The sequence below is a fragment of the Labeo rohita genome, chromosome 21, assembly GCF_022985175.1.
Source record: "Labeo rohita strain BAU-BD-2019 chromosome 21, IGBB_LRoh.1.0, whole genome shotgun sequence".
Taxonomy (NCBI): Eukaryota; Metazoa; Chordata; class Actinopteri; order Cypriniformes; family Cyprinidae; genus Labeo; species Labeo rohita.
The window spans coordinates 18,657,432-18,679,872 of NC_066889.1; the positions used below are offsets into that span (position 1 = coordinate 18,657,432).

Sequence of the window (22,441 nt, forward strand, 5' to 3'; positions counted from 1 at the left end):
GACTTTATTCTCTTAGTATTTTGACTTTATTCTCGTAGTATTCCGACTTTATTCTTGTAGTATTCCGACTTTATTCTCGTAGTATTCCGACTTTATTCTTGTAGTATTCCAACTTTATTCTCGTAGTATTTCGACTTTATTCTCGTAGTATTCCGACTTTATTCTCGTAGTATTCCGACTTTATTCTCGTAATATTTCGACTTTATTCTCATAATATTTCGACTTTATTCTTGTAATATTTGAACTTTATTCTCATAGTATTCCAAATTTATTCTTGTAGTATTTTGACTTTATTCTTGTAGTATTTTGACTTTATTCTCGTAGTATTCCGACTTTATTCTCGTAATATTTCAACTTTATTCTCGTAGTATTTCAACTTTATTCTCGTAGTATTTTAATTTTATTCTCGTAGTATTCTGACTTTATTCTCATAGTATTCCGACTTTATTCTCGTAATATTTCGACTTTATTCTTGTAATATTTAAACTTTATTCTCGTAATATTTCAAATTTATTCTCGTAGTATTCCGACTTTATTCTCGTAGTATTCCGACTTTATTCTCTTAGTATTTTGACTTTATTCTCGTAGTATTCCGACTTTATTCTTGTAGTATTCCGACTTTATTCTCGTAGTATTCCGACTTTATTCTTGTAGTATTCCAACTTTATTCTCGTAGTATTTCGACTTTATTCTCGTAGTATTCCGACTTTATTCTCGTAGTATTCCGACTTTATTCTCGTAGTATTTCGACTTTATTCTCATAATATTTCAACTTTGTTCTCAAAATCTTTTTCTTTTTAACGTGGCACTAAAATGCCGACATAGAATCGAACATTCATTGAACTCGTTATTATTTTATCAAGGAAAATTATATCACAATAATTATTATTAGCGTTTTATCGCCCAGCCTTATAAGCCTACCTATGTATAAATGGCTTCACACACTGAGCTAAAACATAAAACAGTGGCTCTCCAGATGAGAATAACTCATATTTTATAGACAATAAATGTTAACCCACTTGAAGTGGATGATCTAAAGCCATGGGAAAGAACTGACGCTGAACCAGAGAAGATCTGATGTTATGACATACTACAGTACATTACAGCACATTTGTAAGACTCGGTAATCATAACCACAGGCAGAGCTGCGTTCATACCTATAAATGGTGAGAGTGCCAGCTGCTTTCACCTATACAGAAACCATAAAGCCCAGACCTCTATTTCTGGACGAAAACAGCATTCTGGCTGTTGATAGAGGGGCTGCTGGACTGTCTCAGACAGACAGGATTGTTACTCATCCAGACAGGCCTTTACTCCCCTAGCACTGTGAACATTACTCTAAAGAGGCTCCCTCAATCTCATCCCGCCCCAGTGTTGACATTCTCTGCCTGGTACTGTCAAAGAAGAGCCTTCAGTGTAACCGGTCACTCATATGCTGAAGTATAATCAAGTGCTGTCTATGAGAGCATCAGGAGATAGAAAAGGTAGATAGATTTCCATAGACTGAAAGGTTCCTCTGCACATCTGTGACTCCCTTTCCCGACCTTCACCTCCTCACCGTGCATTTGTTCTGTCACTTTACAATGCTAAGGGTTTATGGGGCCTGTGACCTGTGCTCATCATGTCGATAAATCTGCACAGATTCACTGGTGGGCGACCACACCGGTGTTACTGTTGGTAACGCTTTACAATAAAGTCTCATTTGTTAATGTACTAATAATGAGCAATATTCATTTTTACAGCATTTATTAATCTTTGTTAATGTTCGTTAATTAAAAATACAGTTGTTCATTGTTCACAGGGTTAACAATGGTTAACAGATACAACTTGACTTTTTGAAATTGACCAACTAAGATGCTGTGGAAGTGTTTTTCCGTTGTTAGTTAATAATAACTAATGTAGTAAACTAATGCTAACAAATGAAACATTATTGTAAAGTGTTGTGTTATTGTTAATTGTTGTTAATTTGTTAATTTAAATAAAACTGAAATAAAATATAATCAGGTTTAAAATAAAATAAGCTGAAGTACTAAAATGACTAAAACTGAAACAAAAATAAAGCTTAATATTAAAATATTTTATAAAATGAATATAAATGTCAGAAGCACATAAAAATACTAAAACTTAAAATATATAAAATGAAAAATGCAAACAAAATTAAAAAATTTTTTTTTTTAAGTTTTTAAGATTCGAAGTAGCAAAAACAGTACAATTTTGAAATATTTTTATTATTTAAAATAACTGTTTTCTTTTTGAATATATTTAAAAATGTAATTAATTCCTGTGACTTCAAAGCTGAATTTTTAGCATCATTACTCCAGTCACATGATCCATTATTTATTATTATTATTATTATTTAAAACAGCTGAGTACATTTTCTTCAGGATTCTTTGATGAATAGAAAGATCCAAAAATCAGCATTTATCTGAAATAAAAAGAAATGATAGAAATTAATACTTTTATTTAGCAAGGATGCTTTAAATTAATCAGATCTCTATTTACAAAAATGCTGTTCTTCTGAACTTTCTATTAAAAGAAACCTGAAAAAAAATCTACTCAGCTGTTTTCAACATAATAATAAATGTTTTTTGAGCAGCAAATTAAAATATTAAATGATTTCTGGATTTTACTGGAGTAATGATGCTAAAAATTCAGTTTTAAAATCAGAGGAATAAATTGCATTTAAAATATATTGAAATAGAAAACAGTTATTATAAATAGTACAAATATTTCAGAATTTTACTGTTTTTGCTGTACTTTGGATCAAATAAATGCAGGCTTGGTGAGCAGAAGAGACTTAAAAAAAATGAAAAATTTTACTGTCCAGAAACTTTTGACTGGTCGTAAATACTGTGAAATAACAGTGGAAAATGGCTTTGTTCTTTGATAGGCTTCTTCATTTAAACAAATCAAGATTTAATCAAGTTAAAATGGTTAAAATAAACTCAGTAGCAAGTATAATAGGGAAATTTCAAACTGTTCCTCTGGCATGACATTATGGCAAATAAATATTGACAGAATCCTAATTGTTGGGGGAATTATTTCTAATATGCAAAAGTCTGATATGTTGAATCCAGCCAGTTGCTTTCAAAAACGATATTTTATTTGTTGTTGATTTCTCACACGAAAAATATGCAGCAAATAGTTCCTATAAAAGTGAGGTTAGACTTTTGCCTGCTGTGAGAAACACAAACAAGAATCCAGTAAACCTCAAAACCACAGTGAAGAACAAAGTAAGATTACTATCATTTAGAAATTTGTATTTGGTCGGACACCTGATTGTGGACTTACTGACCAGCAGGTAATACAGGCTAATGTGATTACAGTAATATGATTTAAAAATCCCTGGACAAAGCTGAAAGCTCAAAAATTCCTAAAAGGGTGATGAACTGCCTCATTATTTTAAGAACTGACGGGCTGTTCACTAAGGGAAATTGGAACAAGATGAACAAAGCACGGCATACTTACAGAGTGGAAAGACACTGAGCATCGGCATGAATATTTCAGAGCCGTAAAGGTTGGATTTCATCAGTCTGGATGTGCTGTCAGAAAACATTAACTGAGCACAGCCTGTAAGACAAAACACTCTAATAAATAACAGCCAATGGACATATGCTTAGTAGGCTACTTTAAAATGATATGGTTCTCATATTTAACTAGTTGCTTATTAGCATGCCAATTGTTAACATATTGGCTATTTATTAGTACTTATAAAGCACACATTCTGCATGACCATATTCTACATTCCTAATCCAATACCTAAACTTAACAGCTACCTTACTAATTATTATTAAGCAGCTAATTTGGAGTTTATTGAAGGAAAAGTTGGACCATAAAATAAGGTGTGACCAATTATGTTTTTTTTAAGAAAAAAGACAGCTATTGTTGCCAGAAAAAGAATAGAATGGTCATTTCAGGCATTATGGAATATATATATTTACAGTTAATTAACTGCTATAATGTTAATGAGGGGCCATAAATAAATAATATAACTCAATGGTAAAAGAAGGCAACGTGGTGAGTTGAAGTTAATCAAATCTGGCCTTTTCTTGACCTATGACTAATGAACATAAATAGTTTGTTTCCCACACAATTACTAACACATGACAATAAAACACTCTAATAAACATGAACTAAACAACATAAAAGGTAACATAAATCGCTGTCAACGCATAACGGACAGAAAAAAATATAAATGTATTTATTATTTATTTAAAGGGGTCATCGGATGCTAAGTTCACTTTTTCATGTTGTTTGAACATTAGTGTGTGTTGGCAGTGTATTTACAAATCTACCCTATAATGATAAAAATCCATGCAGTGGTTTTTAATTAATCTGTAAAAATAATATCCCCTTTTTCAAATCGAGCCTTTCTTAGATGCCTGTCGCTGTGGCGTCACACCGACAGAGGCCACTCCCACGATAGTTGATTGACATGAGTGTCTTACCTCAGATCAGCTGTCAAAGTCCGTCCGCCACTGTTTCGATGCCGGAGCAGGGATGTAAGTTAGACAAGAATATCTCCGATTGAGCGATTGAGGTGTTGTGTTGCTGGATATAATAATGAACATAGTGGTCGTCATTTACTCCCGACATCTGAGCTGCTGAAGATGCAGTGGATTACGTTTGTTTGTAAAGGGAATACACCTCCCGATCTACATATATCATTTGTGATCAAGCTTCACTTCAGAAGTGAGTATATTTTTTTATGAATCTTTGCGATCACCATTCCTAATAATTTGCTAGTCAGCAAGTTTAGCGGCTAAATGCGGCTAAAGTAAACAGGTTCGTCACTCCACAGAGAGAAGAGAGGGGCGGGGTGAGCAGAGCTCATTTGCATTTAAAGCAGCCTCGACCAGAATGGGATGATTTTTGCTGAGCTCATTTGACAAGGTAAAAAGGTTAAAAGGGTGTTGTTTTACACAACCACTGAGAATTTTTAACCAAAGTATATTATAGACTTTTCATTAAGACCCTAAAGAATCATATCAACTTGTGGAAAATGGGCATTCAATGACCCCTTTAAATGACAACAAAATGTGACACTAAGAGACTTTTGGGAATGTCCTTTAACTGTAAATTACAAAAAGCATAATTTTAACCCATTTCAATTTTAATTATTCACATTTTTCCTAAACGGAAGTCTCGCCTGACTGAAATGCTTTACATTTCCATATCTGGTAATTCTAGGCTAATTTACATATTTTCTAAGCCAACAATATGACATTAAACCTATGAAAATGGTTTTAAAAAGCACATGGCGCCATAGTTTCATCACTTTGCAGTGTCACAATGACCGTCTTTTTGCAGTAACTACCTGTCATAGTTTAATGAGTGCTAAGATGAAGCGACACAAGGTTAGCTGCATTGAAAACAGATGAGGGCACATATGTACAGCTCCTGTCCAGGCAGGATTTTGTCCATAAAATAATAAGAACACACATTGTTTTATGATTTCACAGACGGTATTTTAACTTAAGCACTGTAAGCCATTCTCGTTTTCTTTTGTCATCATTTATGCAAGGCGTAGAGCGCCGGACACGGACAGATTTGCTGGTACGCAAAGCAAACACTTAACAGGAATTCCTTCAACGAATTGCTGTTACTGTGCAGCCAATAACAGTTTTACTGTGTACAGTATTACTGTGTTTCGACAGTGATAAATTTGGAGAGAGGACAAATATTCCAGAACTTTCTGAAAATACAAAATGAGAATTAACTGCACAATTACTAGAAATGTGTATCTTCGATATTATACGATTTGCATACATACAGATGTTTTGGAAAAAGAAAAAGATAAAGATATTTCCAACTTGAACTTTAGACCAATTCTATAGAATGGTCCATATACATATTATATAAGGCAATTTATATATATTAACTAAAATTAACTTTTTTTTTTTTTTTGGCACATTGCACATTGCACATTGCAGTGAATTTTTACCTTTATAATTAATATCTTTTACATCTTTTGCACCACATTTAAATGAATGTGCTTAATAAATACAGGGGAAAAAATTAAGGAAAAGAAATAAAGAAGCATCATTTACTGCCATTTGATATCTGAACCAAGTAAACTGTGATACCCTTGTCTTGTTTTTAATGCTTAAAGGCTGCATGCTGCATCCATGACATCTTATTGTAAGCAGACATCACAAAAGGTTATTTATTGGGCACTGATCGGGTCTTTATCTCTAACTTTCAAATACTTCTGAAGCATTATCTTCTTCCCCCCCGGTAGTTTGGCCGTATACCCATTTACAATGACATAGTGGGCACGTCGTGCTTTGAAGTGTTCGGTCCGTATTCTTCCCTTCAGCTTATCTCACCTCCCATAACCTCCAATGAAACGTCAGTAGCACCCACTGAGAAACTTGCTCAGGACTGTTTCTAAGTGTTTGAGACTTGCTGCGGCTTCAGCGTGAGCCGCTCTAACGCTGTGGACCGGGAGGGTGTGAAATATGCAGGAAGGGTTAGAAGAGTCGTCGGCATCAGTTTTCCGAGAGAGGTACGTTGTCAGGTTAAGGTATAAGTCACGGATGAGCTCTGGGAAAGCCCAAACACATTCTTGTTTTAATCAAAGTTCTCTTCGTCAAGTTGTCAACATGCTAGACACCTAGGCAAATGAGAACGATCAAATGGACAAACCTCACAGACGTCTAATACAGAACTAAAACATACTTTGTCTAAATTCTAATGAGAAAAGCAGCAGTTAAAAGCATTAAGAAATGTCATTAAAACATCATCTTACATTTAGTCCTGTCTATCTTTGGTCCATTTCTACCCAGACACCAGTGGGAGGTCTTCACCTCCCTGACGGATCCTAAGGTAAAGCCTGACCACTTGTAGGAAACTCCACCGCAGAGCTCTCAAGTGTAATAAAGGCTCAGGATGATCCGTTTACATGAGCAGCTGTGTAAATGATGTCAAGATTTTCCAGGAAACCGCTCCGGGTCGTATTTGCAAAATATTCGACCTGATTCATCATTTACTAACGAGACTTGACGTTGCTTCACTTGATTTATCTTTGCACAAAAACATCCAGGGCCCACAGATTAGTCATCTTGCTTTGACTTCTTTTCTTCTTGAGTTTCTGCAACAGAAATCACATCCAAGCTCCATTTCTGCTTGCGGTCTCAGCTGCACCAGGTCTCAGACGTTCTGGGTTGTTCGAGTGTTTTTTGCGGTGTCTCACATGTTCAATTATGAGCGCCGTCCAGTGGACCTGATAATTCCCTCTGTTTATTTCTCCTGTGTGGTATCATCTGCTCATGTTTAATTGCACTGGATATTTAAGACTTCTCTCTCTCTCTCTCTTTTTTTTTTTTTTTGCTTGACCCTAAATGCATTCATTTATAGTCTGCAACTGTGAGGCTTATCTAACAGGTAATAAACAGGGCTTTTTGTAAGAATTTGCGTGCCAAGTAAATAAATGTAAAACTTTTATATGTGAAAGAGGGACTCGTAAATCAATGCTGAAACTCGCAAGAGACTGCCAATGAAATTACTAATAATAACAGGCCAAATAGAAATGGGAAACATAACGCGGTATTAAATATTGCACTTTTCAGAAAAGTGCCGATTCCATTCTCCTTTTCTCAATAAAATAAAATAAAGTAAAAAGCATTTTTTCTGGATAAAATATATTTAAAATATATGTTAAATATATGTTGTAAAAAGTGAAGCTCAGTTATTTCTGAAATTAAAAATATATTTACTTTATATATTAAAAATTTATTTTTATGTATATACTATTTTATGTTTTTATTTTTATGTATATATTATGTATATACACAATAAAAATTATTGGACATATTTTAAGGCAAATATGATTAATATATATATATATATATATATATATATATATGAATAAAATATGAATAAAAATGACAGAAGCAAAAAATTACTAAAACCTAAATTAAAACTAAATTAAAAGCTAATTCAAAATATAAATAAATATTATAAAATATACACTAACATTCGTAAGTTTTTGAACAGTAAGATTTGTAATGTTTTTTTAAAGAAGCCTCTTCTGTTCACCAAGCCTGCATTCATTTGATCCAAAGTACAATTTTGAAACATTTTTACTATTTAAAATAACTGTTTTCTATTTGAACATATTTTAAAATGTAGTTTATTCCTGTGATTTTAAAGCTGATTTTTTTGCATCTTACTCCAGTCACATATTTTGTCAGAAATCATTGTAATATTCTAATGTGCTGCTCAAAAACTGTACTCAACTGTTTTAAATATGGAAAATAATTCTAATAATAATAATAATAATAATAATAATAATAATAAATGTTTCATTAACAGCAAATCACCATATTAGAATGATTTCTGAAGGATCTGAAGCATGTGACACAGAAGACTGGAGTAATGGTGCTGAAAATTTAGCTTTGATCACAGGAATAAATTACATTTTAAAATATTTTCAAATAGAAAGCTGTTATTTTAAATAGCAAAAATATTTACTATTTTTTGCTGTACTTTGGATCAAATAAATGCAGGCTTGGTGAGCAGAAGAGTCTTCATTAAAAAAACAAAAAAACAAAAACAAAACAAAAAAGTGTACTGTTCAAAAACTTTTGACAGGTATAAATATTACAATTTCTAGCAGTGGTTCCTTTACAGTAGCCATATGAATAAATGGTTGTGGATTGCAAAGCATGTGTTATCTATTGTGAGCTCCTGTGAACACATCAGGGGTTCTTACCTTTGTCTTATGGGAAGCAGGATGTGGGATTTCCTACAAAAATCAATGGCTGCTCATAAAAACTCAGCACCACCTGTGTGGAAGAGTATGAGAATAAACTATTTCATGTTTTGTTAATAAATCAGGCAACATAGAAATATAAAACTGATGATTGGTATTCAAAAGTTTCCAAACTACCATCAAAAAGGTCCATTTGTGGCATTGGTAATTTGTACAGATGGTATCTGGATCACTCCAGTGAGAGATAAAAGGAAGGCAAGACAAAGCAAACTGCAGCTGAACAGACTGAGATTCCAGATTCAAAATAACTCATTCACACTCATGAGAAACACATGGGTCTGCAGCAGTGTGATGGATCCAGCCTTATTGCTTAGTTAGACTTCACAAAATAAATAAATAAATACCCTAAAATAAGACAAAATTTGCTAGTTCAAAAACATGTCTTGACATTTGGCAAGACAGCAAAGGCGTATCGGTCTAGTGACGCTGCTGCTGAAATTTGAGTTAAGCGGTAAATTATTATTTTATATATGCCATAAAAATAGCCTGAGTGAGATATTTGCAATATGATGAGGAAAAATGAGTAACATTTATTATATAAATTTATAATGTTTATATAACGTGTCTACTATGAAGTGTCAGAGCTCTAGCCTGCAGAGAAGGCTGAAATCTTGCATGCTAAAAAGCACCATTCATTTTTGCTCTAATCATTGTCAGATCCCTGTCAAAGAGTCAAAGACCTCAATTAATAAAAAATAAAAGGCCTTCAGATGTTGAATAAGTAGCAAGACTTGGCCACTGGAGAAAAAAGCCTTTGGAGTAATAAGACTTGGCTATGATGAGGTGCTAAGTGACAATTTGTAATCAATCTCTGAAGATCTGACTAAGGAATACAAGCAAAATGTAAAAAAAAAAAATGTCTACAATAAAAGTCAGTGAGGTCCAAGAACTTCATATGGGTTCTCAGAATTGTAACGTCTGTGTGAATGATTTCTTTAAGGCTTTTCTGTATTCAGTGTCCCATGATAAACCACATCTGGAGTAGTTGGAATTAAATCAGTTGAGACCATAATTTTGCTATCACTGCTTAGTGAGTTTAAGTTTAAGTATAACCCCCGATACTTGTCTCTTTACGTTCATTATCCTCCAAGGGGCCATTTGTAAGCCACTGAATCTCCATCACCATTTTATAATACCACAAATAAACTTGCAGAGAACATCTAATCCCCACTGCAATGGAGAAACAGCAAGGGAGGGTTTGTTGCTTGCCAGCCTCTGCACAACAGACCTTGCAGCATATTCTGCTGTAATAACCGAAACTATTACCCTGAAATCAAGAACAAACTGCTGGTAATTGCCCAAAACATTAATACTCTCTCTAGTACAACTTCTGCAGACTGTAATTTTTATCCATGGTACAGTAGTGATTACACAGCAAACACAAAACATTTTTACAATGTGGTATTCTGGTTGCAACTAAGTAAAGTAGTGGAATTTTTTAAAGCATTTTAAAATCACACCAACATTTTTTAAAGGGAACATTTTTCATCAGATGCAAAATTCACTTTTTCATGTTGTTTGAACATTAATGTGTGTTGGCAGTGTATGTACAAATCTACCCTATAATGATAAAAATCCATGCAGTGGTTTTTAAAAATAATATCACCTTTTTCAAATCGAGCCATTCTCAGATGCCTGTCGGTGTGGCGTCACACCCACAGAGGCTGCTCCCACGATAGTTGATTGACATGAGCGTCTTACCTCAGACCAGCTGTCACAGTCCAAAGTAGCCTTTCCTTATAACGTGGTAGTTAGGAAGTTTAGCGGCTAAATGCGGCTAAAGTAAACAGGCTCGTCACTCCACAGAGAGAAGAGAGGGGCGGGGCGAGCAGAGCTCATTTGCATTTAAAGGAACAATCCCTTAGAATGAGATGATTTTTGCAGAGCTCATTTTGACAAGGTAAAAAGGGTGTTGTTTTACACAACCATTGAGAATTTTAACAAAAGTATATTATAGACTTTTCATTAAGAAGCTGAAGAATCATATCATCTTGTGGAAAATGGGCATCCGATGACCCCTTTAAATAATCTAACCAAAATATCCACCTTATTCTTCAACAAAAAGAATAAGCCTACGGCAAATCTTCCGGTTCAGTAACCACTACAGGGAAATAAAGAGAAGAATAACAACGTGCAGTAAACAGTAAAAATGTTTGTACTACAAAATAGTGTGTTCATAATTAAGGTAATGCATTAAAATAATATGCTAATTGTGTGTTTACACCAAACACAAAGCAAATATGTGCATCGCGTTTCTTGCTTTTCGTGTCAGTTGCGTGCATAACAGGGCGCAATCAACTGTTGTGCCTGTTGTGGAAATCCCAAATATGCTGGAAAGCCAAACGCTCGCGTGTCTTCATAGCACCATCCAGAGGTGGATAAGAATTAATCTAAATATTGTGTTACATTTTACTACTGCATATACACTGACTTCTCTGTCATCTCTGTTGCCATGCTAATAAAATACAACTACCACTACAGCTGATATTAATTGCTTTCTATGCTCCAGATACCAACTTTGTCAATAAGCTCTTCACTGATTGGCTTGCGCAAGAACGCCTTGTGTGAATTTTCCAGTCGAGCTGAATTTTTTCAACTTGCACAAAAGACGAGATTGAAGTGAATATTGCATATTCGCGGCAAACGAGTTGCGCATTTTGCATCATTTGCGTTACCCAGGATGAATTAGCCTCTATTTGTGTCTTTGCATTGACTTGTAATTTACTCTCGTGAATAATTACATTTGTGTTTGATGTGAACACAGAACGGAACGGAATGTATCAGTGATACTTCTTTGATGTGGATTTTCTGCACGAGATCCCTCTGGCATCCAGTATGAATGAAACCCATTCTATTTTGTGTAAAAAAAAAAAAAAAAAAAAAAAAAAAAAAAAAACCTCTCTCAAAAGAAAAATTAAGCAGACATATTAAACCACACTTTTTCCAGTGTACAGATGTTTACGGTAGTATTTTGTTCATTTGTTGCAAAAAAAAAAAAACAAAACAAAAAAAAAACCACATTGAAGTGGCAAGATATCAGAACCGATCCGAAAACCGTGGTTAAAAACCAAGGTATGTATTGAACTGTGGACTAACTGTATTGTTGCATCCATAATATTCATACTTTCTGGTTTCATACTTGGCACTTCAAATTTTGCTTATCTGCAACGTTTTAAAAAAAACGTACTTAACCCGAAAAACATCTGTCGCATTAAGATAATACATTAAAATAATATGGTATACACACCAATTTGTAATATCAAGAAGCAAAACGAGCTGTTTTGTACAGCTAAAAACAGCTGGATGCAGATGAGACTGAAAAGCCAGACCCATAAAATTTACATAATATTTTTCTTCTTATGGGAAAAATAAGTCTGATAAAACATTTTGCCAAAATAGCCTATCAATCATGTTTATGAAAACAAAGCTAGATCAATCTACTTTCACATTATGTAAAAAAAAAAAAAAAAAAAAAAACAATTAGTAAAAATATCTAATTTGTGAACTCTTGCATCTCTTCTCTTGATATTCCAAAATATTCAAATCGAATAATCTACATCCATATTTTGCGATTTCATACTTGGCATTTCGAATTTCGCTGATCTGAAACGTGAAAAACGTACCCAACGTGAAGACACATCTATCGCGTTAAGTACATGGATTTTAAGACCTGAAAAAAGTTTTTACAAGGTACCTGTGTTTGCTGGTTAGCAGCATAATCTTGACAAACGAACTTATTGAGTGATTTATCAAAAGTGCAGGTGATAACCAACATTATTGCACCATATTAGCACGTTTCACGGAACATAACAGCAGGGAGACAAATGTGGTTTCACAAAAAGACGGGACAAGAGGACAGTTGGACATATGGTGTCTGCCGCTCCTCCGCCTCAGACGGTTTGATCCACCACATGCCGATAGCGCGGCGGACCCTCGTGAGCCATTTCCTTCACATGTTGCTAACGGTTTTCCACCGACACGACTGGCCTTTTGAAGTCCCTTTTAAGAGCACAATTATTCCCCCTTCCAGACAGTACACTCACTTCTCACCTTTTTAATAAGCCACTCATAGACAAGTGTTTGCCTCTTTTACTCGCTCTCTCTTTCTTACTTATTACTAAGTGCTCCCATAAATTCCCTGTCACTTGGCTGCAAACACGGTCGCCCCCCTCACCAGGTTGATTCTCCTAATAGTTCTGAGTCACTGCGAAGGGGCCTCCACACTTTGATTTTCAATGAGTCAGGTGTGACTGAATATAAAAGAAGCCATTAGAGCAAACGAGACCGAAGAGCCTCGAAAGTCCCAAGGCTGCGTTAAGAGCGTTAAACTAATGAACTCGTGTTCTATTTACAGTCTGCTTAACAAAGAGAATGACAGCGGATCATGGAATGATGTCATTAATACTATCATATCGTCTATTATGATATACAATTACTAGCATCTGGTTCCACTTAGGCGTATCAGATTATGATGGCGATGCTGTGGAGGTTTGAAGAACGCCTGCGGTCGTTCTGAGGGCGAAATGCGTCGACAAATATAGAGATGTAATTCGAATTATTACATGTACATGTCATATTCATCATCTTGTTTTCACAAATAGTGTCCTAATTTTAAATACAACAGTTATTATTTTATATACATTGTTCTGTTATTCTTCTGAAGGCATTTTTAAATACAAGACATGCTGCATAGCCTACTTCGACTTCACTTTTGACTTGTATATCCTCAAGACATTTTCTAAGGAATATTGGTCAACAGCACCATCTAGCTGAGACAACACATACTTTGGTGTACGACGCTAAAGGTCCAGAGCAGAGGTGGGATGCGGAGGGATTATTTCTTGCGACAGCAAAAGAACAGCTGAAAGTCTTAAAATTAATCCGCGACGAAGTAAACAGTTTTCCACCACGGAGTTCTAAAACTATAAAACTGCTACTGGTATTTCTGCCAACTTCGATGTTTAGTCTTCTAATTTAGATGGTATTCTCTTTGATAAAAAGTTAGAAAGGGGCATTTTAAACGGGTCGACCACAGGGTACAAGTGGTGACATTACCCAGAATTCAGCTGGCATGATATCTAAGAACATTCTGCTGCTGTGTGCTCTAAGTGAGATGGACTATTGTCTCTGGATCGGCCTCAGGCGCTGACAGTTGTTCTTCTTGCCAGAATGGCATCTAAAAACATTGACAGCAGCCTTCTTCATCAAAGCAGCAATTTTATGAAATTACCAACAGGAAATGGAACTCACATGCCGGCCTGTATTGTTTTTGTGTTAGTTTTCTTTGAGAGAGCTGTAAAATGGAGACGTATTAAATATGAAAGTCTTCAATTTGTGCAGCATTACTTTTACAGCTTTGGGATTTCAGAAAGCATTGTGAGCAACTACTCATTAAAATTCTACAGAATGATTAAAAACAATGTTTTGTACTGATTGTAAAAATGTATTAGTAGTACTTATTTTAAAGTGTTACTACAGAACTGTTATTCCTAGTTTGAATTCAAAGCAAGTTTGATTACGACACATAAGAAGCTCAAGCGTCAAGTTACAGTGATCCTGCAGATTGTAAAATAAAATGTAATAATAATAAAAACTCTTTTGCAGAATTACAAATTGCTATGAAATTGAAGCCAGGGTTGAGCTTTTCTTTTCAGGGTTCAGCTGCGTCTGTGAACCTGTTTTTCAAGCTGTGTTCACATTTGTAGAATACAAATTACGAACCTGGAAAGCATTTTGTCGCACAAAATGTTATGTACCCCTAGAACAATCTGTAATATATCAACCTTATATAAACTACGCTACAGTGACAAAACTTCTCTGAACTCAAAGTTAAACCCAATATTTTTTTTTTAGATTTTTTGCTTCATTGAAGACAAATAAGAACCAATTCATAAGTTTAATAACTAGGAAAAAATACTCAGCCAACGACATGTGGTCTAACTTAAAAACAAATACAAATACATACGAAACAACTCAAATGACTATGAACTGAAACAACACTTATAAGAGCTTAATAACAACATCATGGGAATTCAACAGGGCAGTTTGATATTTTGCATTCAAAATGTTCACTTTAGAAACTGATGTTATCAGACATTTTCAGATGCAATTGGTGCTATATGATTTATGAAAAATGTGAATTTTGAACTTGCAAGGGCACTCTGCAAGCATCTGTAATGGATCAGAAACAAAAAGCAAAGTTGGCACAATAGTGTTATTTCTAGGTAACGGACACATTAATACAAAACTGGTATATTTTCTATGAAAGCAATTACTCATAAACAAGTTTATATTTTATGTGTCCCTCAAATTACATTCAAAAGCTACAAAACTACTAAAACAGGTACTGAGCTTGGCTTTAGTGCATGGATAAATTCCATCTACACCATGCTCTACAGGTGAATAGCATGTTTTCAAGTGCGACTATGTATTTCTTAACAGTTAAAACTTTTTAAGTGGCAAAAAAATCCTTTGTATGGCCCACAGTTTAAGTGGGGAAGTGTGTTTATGCTTAAACTGATGTAGTTTACGTATTCCATCACATCTTTTTCAAACCTTACAGTTAAGGTCAAAAGTTTACAACCCTTTCAGAATCATTTAAAATATTAAATATACAAAATACATGCTGTTGTTTATTTAGTACTGACCTGAAAAAGATATTTCACATAAAAGATGTTTACATATAGTCCACAAGAGAAAATAATAGATGAATTCATAAAAATGACCCGATTCAAAAGTTTACACCCCCCTTGATTCTTAATACTGTGTTGTTACATGAATAATCCAGGGTTGTCTTTTTTTTTTTTTTCCCCCATGAGTCGCTTGTTTGTCCTGAACAGCTTTTTGAATTTGAAGATTAGGGTAAATTTAACTTATTTTGTCTTCTGGGAAATATGTATCTTCTGTAGCCTCTGAGGGGCAGTACTAAATGAGAAATATGATATTTAGGCAAAATAAAAAATAAAAATGTATACATCTCCATTTCAAAAGTTTTCACCCCCGGCTCTTAATGCATGTTTTTTCCTTTTGAAGCATCAGTGAGCATTTGAACCTTCTGTAATAGTTGCATACGAGTCCCACAGTTGTCCTCAGTGTGAAAAGATGAATCTCAAAATCATACAGTCATTGTTGAAAAGGGTTCAAATACACAAAAATGCTGGAAAACCAAAGAATTTGTGGGACCTAAAGGATTTTTCTGAAGAACAGCAGGCAGTTTAACTGTTTAGGACAAACTATCACTAAACAAACAAACAAAAAAAAACGCTCAAGGGGAATCAGAATCAAGGGGACTTAAACTTTTGAACTGGGTCATTTTTATAAATTCAACTATTATTTTCTCTTGAGGACTATATGTAAACATAAAGTGAAATATCTTTTTCAGGTTAGTACTAAATAAACAACAACATGCATTTTGTATAATCCCTCTTATTTTGGTAAAATAATTTGTACTGATTCTGATGAATGATGATGAAAACTGACCTCAACTGCATTTGTTGTAAAAACCACAACTACACTGAAGTGCTAGGGCTAGCGCACCCCTCACTGTGCCAATGGAGTCTTTAGTACACTACTAACTACAGTAACTGTTTAACGTGCGGTGACTTCATTACTAACTACAGACAACATATTTAGGATGCGCAGGCAAATTGAAATCTAAAATTAAAATGTTGTAGTGCAGAAACCTGGTTGGACCAAGTGTAATGCTTAAGAAATATAGTGCAGCTTCAAATATTACGGCTGTGAAATACTACCACAGGCCTTAAAAATGAGCAGAGGCACATGGACCCATTAGGTGTCCTAGAAATGGCAGGTAAATGCTGGCATCAAAGAAAGACGACTACGGACTAACAAAAGTGCATTTGCGCATGGGCATTTTGTTAAAGCACCTACTCTGAAAAGTGGAGAATTCAACGCTACTGAAAAAGGAGAACAAATATTGAGCCACTTCACTTTTCACAGCATGCAGATACTACAGGTGGCTGCAATTTTAGAAAGTCCGCACACTACGCGGAAAAACACAGAAAACATGGTTGTAAAAGGTGCATTGCAATGGACTGCTATGCAGGCAAACATACCCTGTGCTTTGTTTTTTTGCATTCTACCCCAATGCAAACTGACAACAGGATTAAATACTGATCATATTTTTGGACAATGTACAAAAATAGACCAATTTTCAAAACAGATTGCTGAAAATCATTGACTGTAGATTGTGTTTCTTTGTCTGGCACTGTGTGAGCTAGAAGATTGTGTGCAAATCAATTGTTTTCCTCGTTCCTACGTATCCAAAACATCAGGGGAAAAGCCAATGGTGATTTCAATTGCAGTGTTTGACTACACATGTCATTCTGATTGATGGATTCTGGACTGTAGTTCTCAGATGAATATCCTTTGATCACTGTTTTTTGGCAGTTCATGAACAACTGCAATACTGGCTCCTTCACTTGGCCTCGGTTGGCATTTTGCACATTACAAGTATCTGCTTCAAAGCCTTTTGCACATCTTCATCCATCTGACCCTAAAAAGAAAGGTTTGAGAGTTTAAAAGTGCTATTCTGAACTAAGTGAAAAAACACAAATCATTTAATAACAAGTTAACAGTATATAGACAGAAGCAAACTCAAATGAATAAGTTGAAATCAAAAATAAAGAGGGAGAATTTGATATGTTGATACGTGCTTCACTGTACATAAATACAGACCTGGACAGCATAAAGAAGGTGCATCCGGTACACTGAGACAATTTCATGGTGACGTTTCTTTGACTCCTATTGTGAAAAGAAAGCAACTACTTTCAATGTTTGGAAATCAGCTGTACTCATGCAATACTTGCAATATCATTTTCTCTGTTGATTACACAATACTGTATAAATGTGTGGGGTCAGTAACATTCTTTTAAAAAAAATTACTCAGCAAGGAAGCATTAAAGGGATAGTTCACCCAAAAATGAAAATTCTGTCATTAATTACTCGCCCCCATGTAGTTCCAAACCTGTAAAACCTTCATTTATCTTCAAAACACAAATTAGGATATTTTTTATGAAATCTGAGAGCTTTTTGACCCTTTCGCAACTGAAACATTCAAGGCCCAGAAAGGTTGTAGGGACATTAAAATAGTCAATGTGACATCAGTGCTTAAACTGTATTGTTATGAAGCTATGAGAATACTTTCTGTGCACAAAGAAAACAAAAATAACATTTAACAATTTCTTCTCTTTTGTGTCAGTCTTCATCGCACGTTTATGAGAGTACCGCGAGGCATGTGAGTGCTGCTGCTGATGCAGGAGCCGGCTTGTTTCAGAAATAGAACGTCAATCTCTTGATTGTTTGTATATTTTGTTTCATGCAGATGCCGTCTGAGTTCTATGTCAGAATGCTGGCTCCTGCGTCAGCAGCATCACACGCATCCATCGTGATACTCTTGTGAATGTGTGGCGAAGACTGACACAGAGGAGTAGAAATTGTTGAATAAAGTTGTTAGGGGTTCAAGCGCATAGGGTTGAAACTTGTTAGAATGGCCAAGGTTCAGGAATCTCCACGTAAAAAACTCATTGGGCAGACCAAAACCGCAAGTCGCAGAAACACGAAACTTGGAGGGATGGTATAATCACACTGTATACAACGTCACCTAGGCTCGCCCCAATCGGCCTAACAGGGGTGATACGGAGATCAAAAGTACAAAATCGCTCCTTAACCATTCGTCACAGGCTCAAGTGTCTTGTTGGAATCTTTGGCTCACGTCAGACAAAATTTGTCTGTCACTCTGGCAAAATTGTCAGGTATTTTGCCTATTTTGAAAAATCTACTTTTGCAAACTAGTCCTAGGTTTTTCACCCGACTGGAACCAAACCAGTGCAGGAAGATTCTCTGAAGAGTGAATATAAATAAAATGAAAAAAGTTGTCAACCCTCTGTTGCAAAGGGACGCCAAAATATTTGAAAGGGGCAGGGCCACCTTTACAAAAATGGCTATAACTTTTGAAGAGAATGAGATATCTTCACCAATCTCGCAATGTATATGTAAGACCTGAATCTGAGGTCACATGGAAAAAAAGCTGTGGAGCTTGGCCACTTGGTGCCGCTATAAGAGGGAAAAAACAAAACCAGCAATAACTATGCAACCGTTTGTCCTATCGACGTGAAAATTGGTACACATTGTCTTGGTCCAAAGTGCCACAAGCGTCTAAGGACATTTGCGTATCTCAAAAAACATGCTCGCCACAGGCCGCTGAACTTTGAGCACTTATTAGACAAGGTTAACTGAGGGTGATCAGAACAAAACTCTGTGGGCGTGTTTGACATATTTTTCAAGGGTGTAAACGACTGCATATTGCATGGTTTTTCACACATACACAAAATATTTGTATCATATGACAGACACCTCATTCCGAAACGACTTTACCTCTAGAATCTCTCCTGTCAATCAAACCATTAAATGATTAATAAGATGTCAATAAGATGTTACTTTTGTAAACAAGTCCTAGGTTTTTCCTGTCAATCTGGAAAAAAACACTGTAGTACAATTCTCTGGACTCTCTTGGTCAATAATTCTCAAAAATATATTGCTAGCTATAATGTGGTCATTTAGAAAAGGGGCCTGTCCAAATACACCCCAAAGCCAATAAAGCCTAAACAAATTTATGATTTATCATGATTTAAGTGATTACAGGCTTGATAACTAATATGTAATGTCTTTTTTCATAAGTGCTTAAATGTCTTAAAGCGCTTGAACTCCGAAATTGCAGGGTCAGAAAGCTGTTGGATTTTATCAAAAATATCTTAATGTGTTCCGAAGATGAATGTAGGTCTTACAGGTTTGGACAACATGAGTAATTAGTGAAAGTGAATTATGCCTTTAAAATTCATTACAAACTCTGAACAATTGCTATATGTCCTATAAAGAAATACAAGATTAAATGCCATTGTAACGTACAGCAAGTTGATATTGCAGTTGTTTGATCTGCTGCTGGAGCGAGTCCACCTGCTGGTTTTGTTGTCTCTTAGGAGTGCTAGTGGTGTACGACAGCTGTGAAAGGCTGTTCAGAGCTTCCTTTAATTTCATAACCTCCTTTGAGAGCTCATCAATCTGTAGATAATTAACAAACACGACACATTAGTTGTTAACATGACACATCTGCATCATTTAGACAGGAACACGAGTGGGAGAATAAAAAAACAACAACAAAAGAATTCACCTTTTTATTCTTGTCTCGCTCAGATATCACATGGTTTTCCACCTGCTTCTTAAGCTGGACAATGACCTCCTGAGCCTCCCTGTACTTGGTATTCAACGCACTGCACTCCTGCTCTCTAGACACTGCCAGCTCCTGCGCTGCTTCTCTCTCATTCCTAGCATCCTTCACCTCTTGCCAAGCGGTGGTCACCTCAAGGGCCAACTCATCCTGTTTCCTAAGAGCATCTTTTAGTAGGTGGTTCAGGTGACTTATCTCACCCTCCAGCGTTTTTCTCATTTGCTCATATTCAAGGCGAGATAATGAATCATTTGGAGTTACATCCTTCTTAACTGTCAGTCTGCTCTGCAAAGCGTCCACCTGCGAGGTCTTCTGGGCAAGCTGCTCTTTAAGAACTTCAACTTCTGACTCAAGGTTCTTCATGGCGTTCCCCAACGACGCCACAACCTGGGTGTGGTCTGCAATAGCCACAGACGATTGTGCCTGGTTTTCAGCGTCTTGTTTAACCTGGGCTATTTCTTTAAGTGCAGCTTGATGCTTCGCCTCAGTGTCCTTCAATACTTTCTGCATGTCCTTCATCTTGAACACCAGCTCTTGAATTTTCTGCTCATGCTCTTCCTTGGTGACACAGGCCACATCTGCCTTGTCCTTAGGCTCTGAAGCTTTGGACTGCAGCTGGTTGCGGGCGGCGCTAAGCTCGCTTTTGGCCTCGCTGTACGATTTCGAGAGCTCCAAAAGCCGTCGCTGCAGCCCATCGATAATCTCGCCGAGCTCTGCCTTCATCTCCTCAAAGTCTTTGGCAGCAGCTTCCACCGGCACAGTGCCACGAAGAGCCTCCTGGAGCATCCTGATCTCCTCTTGAGACTCCTTGTACTTCTCGATCAGCAACGCTTTCTCCTGGTTGACGTCCTCCACCAAAGTATCATAGGTGTTTTTTAGTTCTTGACGCTCTTCCTCAGACAGACGGACCATTTTGAGCTGAGCCTGGAGGTCCTTTATCAAACAAGAATCTTGCTTTTGCTCCTCCTGCGATATGGCCAACTTTTCCTTCAGGTCTTTGACCTCCTGCTCCAGGCAGCTCTTCAAATACTGAAACTTCTGCACCACATTGTCCTCTTGTAACTCCTCTTGGCATTTTTGGGTATCTTCACCCATGCTTTTAGATGCAACTTCAATTTTCTCGAAGTCAGTGTTCAGTCTTGCTTGAAGGGTGCGGTTCTCCATTTTGGACTCTAGAAGTTTAGTTTGCAGATTCTCCAGCGCATCCCGCAGCAGTCTGATTTCTTTATCCGCACTAGGCCTTGTGTCATCCTCAATCTCATGTTTGATTGGAGAGCCGCTGATGTCCAGAACAGACAACTCTGAAAGATCCTCTTCGTCACCAGTTTGGATATGCACATCGCTGGAGAGCTCGAAATCAGCACGGGTGGAGTGGTACGAGGCATTCGATTCAATGCTGTTTGGACGGGAACTTCCCTGGCCTTCCTCTCCTTGAGGAGCTGGACGTTTCTGCTCAGTGAGAAAAGATAATGACTTATTTCCAAATGCTCTTTACTTAAAAGTGCTGTGTGCAATTTACACCAACCAAACAAATTTGTAAACATTTCCACTCAGGTTTCCCAGTCTAGCAATGTTTACACAGGCAGTCTTAAAGGAGAAGTCCACTTCCAGAACAAAAATTTATAGATAATTTACTCACCCCCTTGTCATCCAAGATGTTTGTGTCTTTCTTTCTTCAGTCGATAAGAAATTATGTTTCTTGAGGAAAAAAAATCAGGAATTATCTCCATATAGTGGACTTCAATGGTGCCCCAAAGTCTGAACTTCCAAAATGCAGTTTAAATGCAGCTTCAAATGGCTCTAAACACTCCCAGCCAACGAAGAAGGGTCTTATATAGCAAAACAATTTATATACTTTTTAACCTCAAATGCTCGTTTTGTCTAGGTCTCTGTGAGCTCTTGATTTTTTTTTCGGTTCAAGACAGGGTATGTCGAAAAACTCACATCTCGGTTTCTTTCCCAACTTCAAAATCGTCCTACATTGTTGAAGAAGTACTGACCCAGTGTTTACAACATTCAGAGAAGATCAAACGTCCTTTACAAAAAAAAGGTAAAACAGTGATGTAGGACGATTTTGACGTTGAAGAAGAAAACGAGACGGGAGTTTTTCGACATACCCTAACTGTATTGACCCGGGTTACACAGACTACGAGACAAGACGAGTGTTTGAGGTTTAAAAGCCAATAAATTGTCAATTTGTTGCTAGATAAGACCCTTCTTCCTCGGCTGGGATCATTTAGAGGCGTTTGAAGCTGCATTTACACTGCATTTTGGAAATTTAAACTTGGGGGCACCATTGAAGTCCACTATCTGGAGAAAAATTCAAGAATGTTTTCCTCAAGAAACCATTTTTTTATTGACTGAAGAAAGAAAGACATGAACATCTTGGAAGACAAGGGGGGTGAGTAAGTTATCTGTAA

General features: G+C 36.2%; 1 protein-coding gene across 3 annotated transcripts in view; it reads right to left on the bottom strand.

The window, feature by feature from the left end:
• Positions 1–16,115: 16,115 nt before the first annotated feature.
• Positions 16,116–22,441, bottom strand: part of rai14 (retinoic acid induced 14) — a 51,128-nt gene continuing 44,802 nt past the window's right edge. For all 3 annotated transcript variants that reach the window (XM_051092817.1, XM_051092818.1, XM_051092816.1), the window contains 4 exons: positions 19,965–21,470; positions 19,703–19,855; positions 17,474–17,539; positions 16,116–17,291 (listed from right to left, as the gene is read on the bottom strand). In XM_051092817.1, the coding sequence (XP_050948774.1) occupies positions 17,214–17,291; positions 17,474–17,539; positions 19,703–19,855; positions 19,965–21,470 (1,803 nt within the window). In that variant the 3' untranslated portion in view covers positions 16,116–17,213. The remainder of the gene's footprint in view (positions 17,292–17,473; positions 17,540–19,702; positions 19,856–19,964; positions 21,471–22,441) is intronic.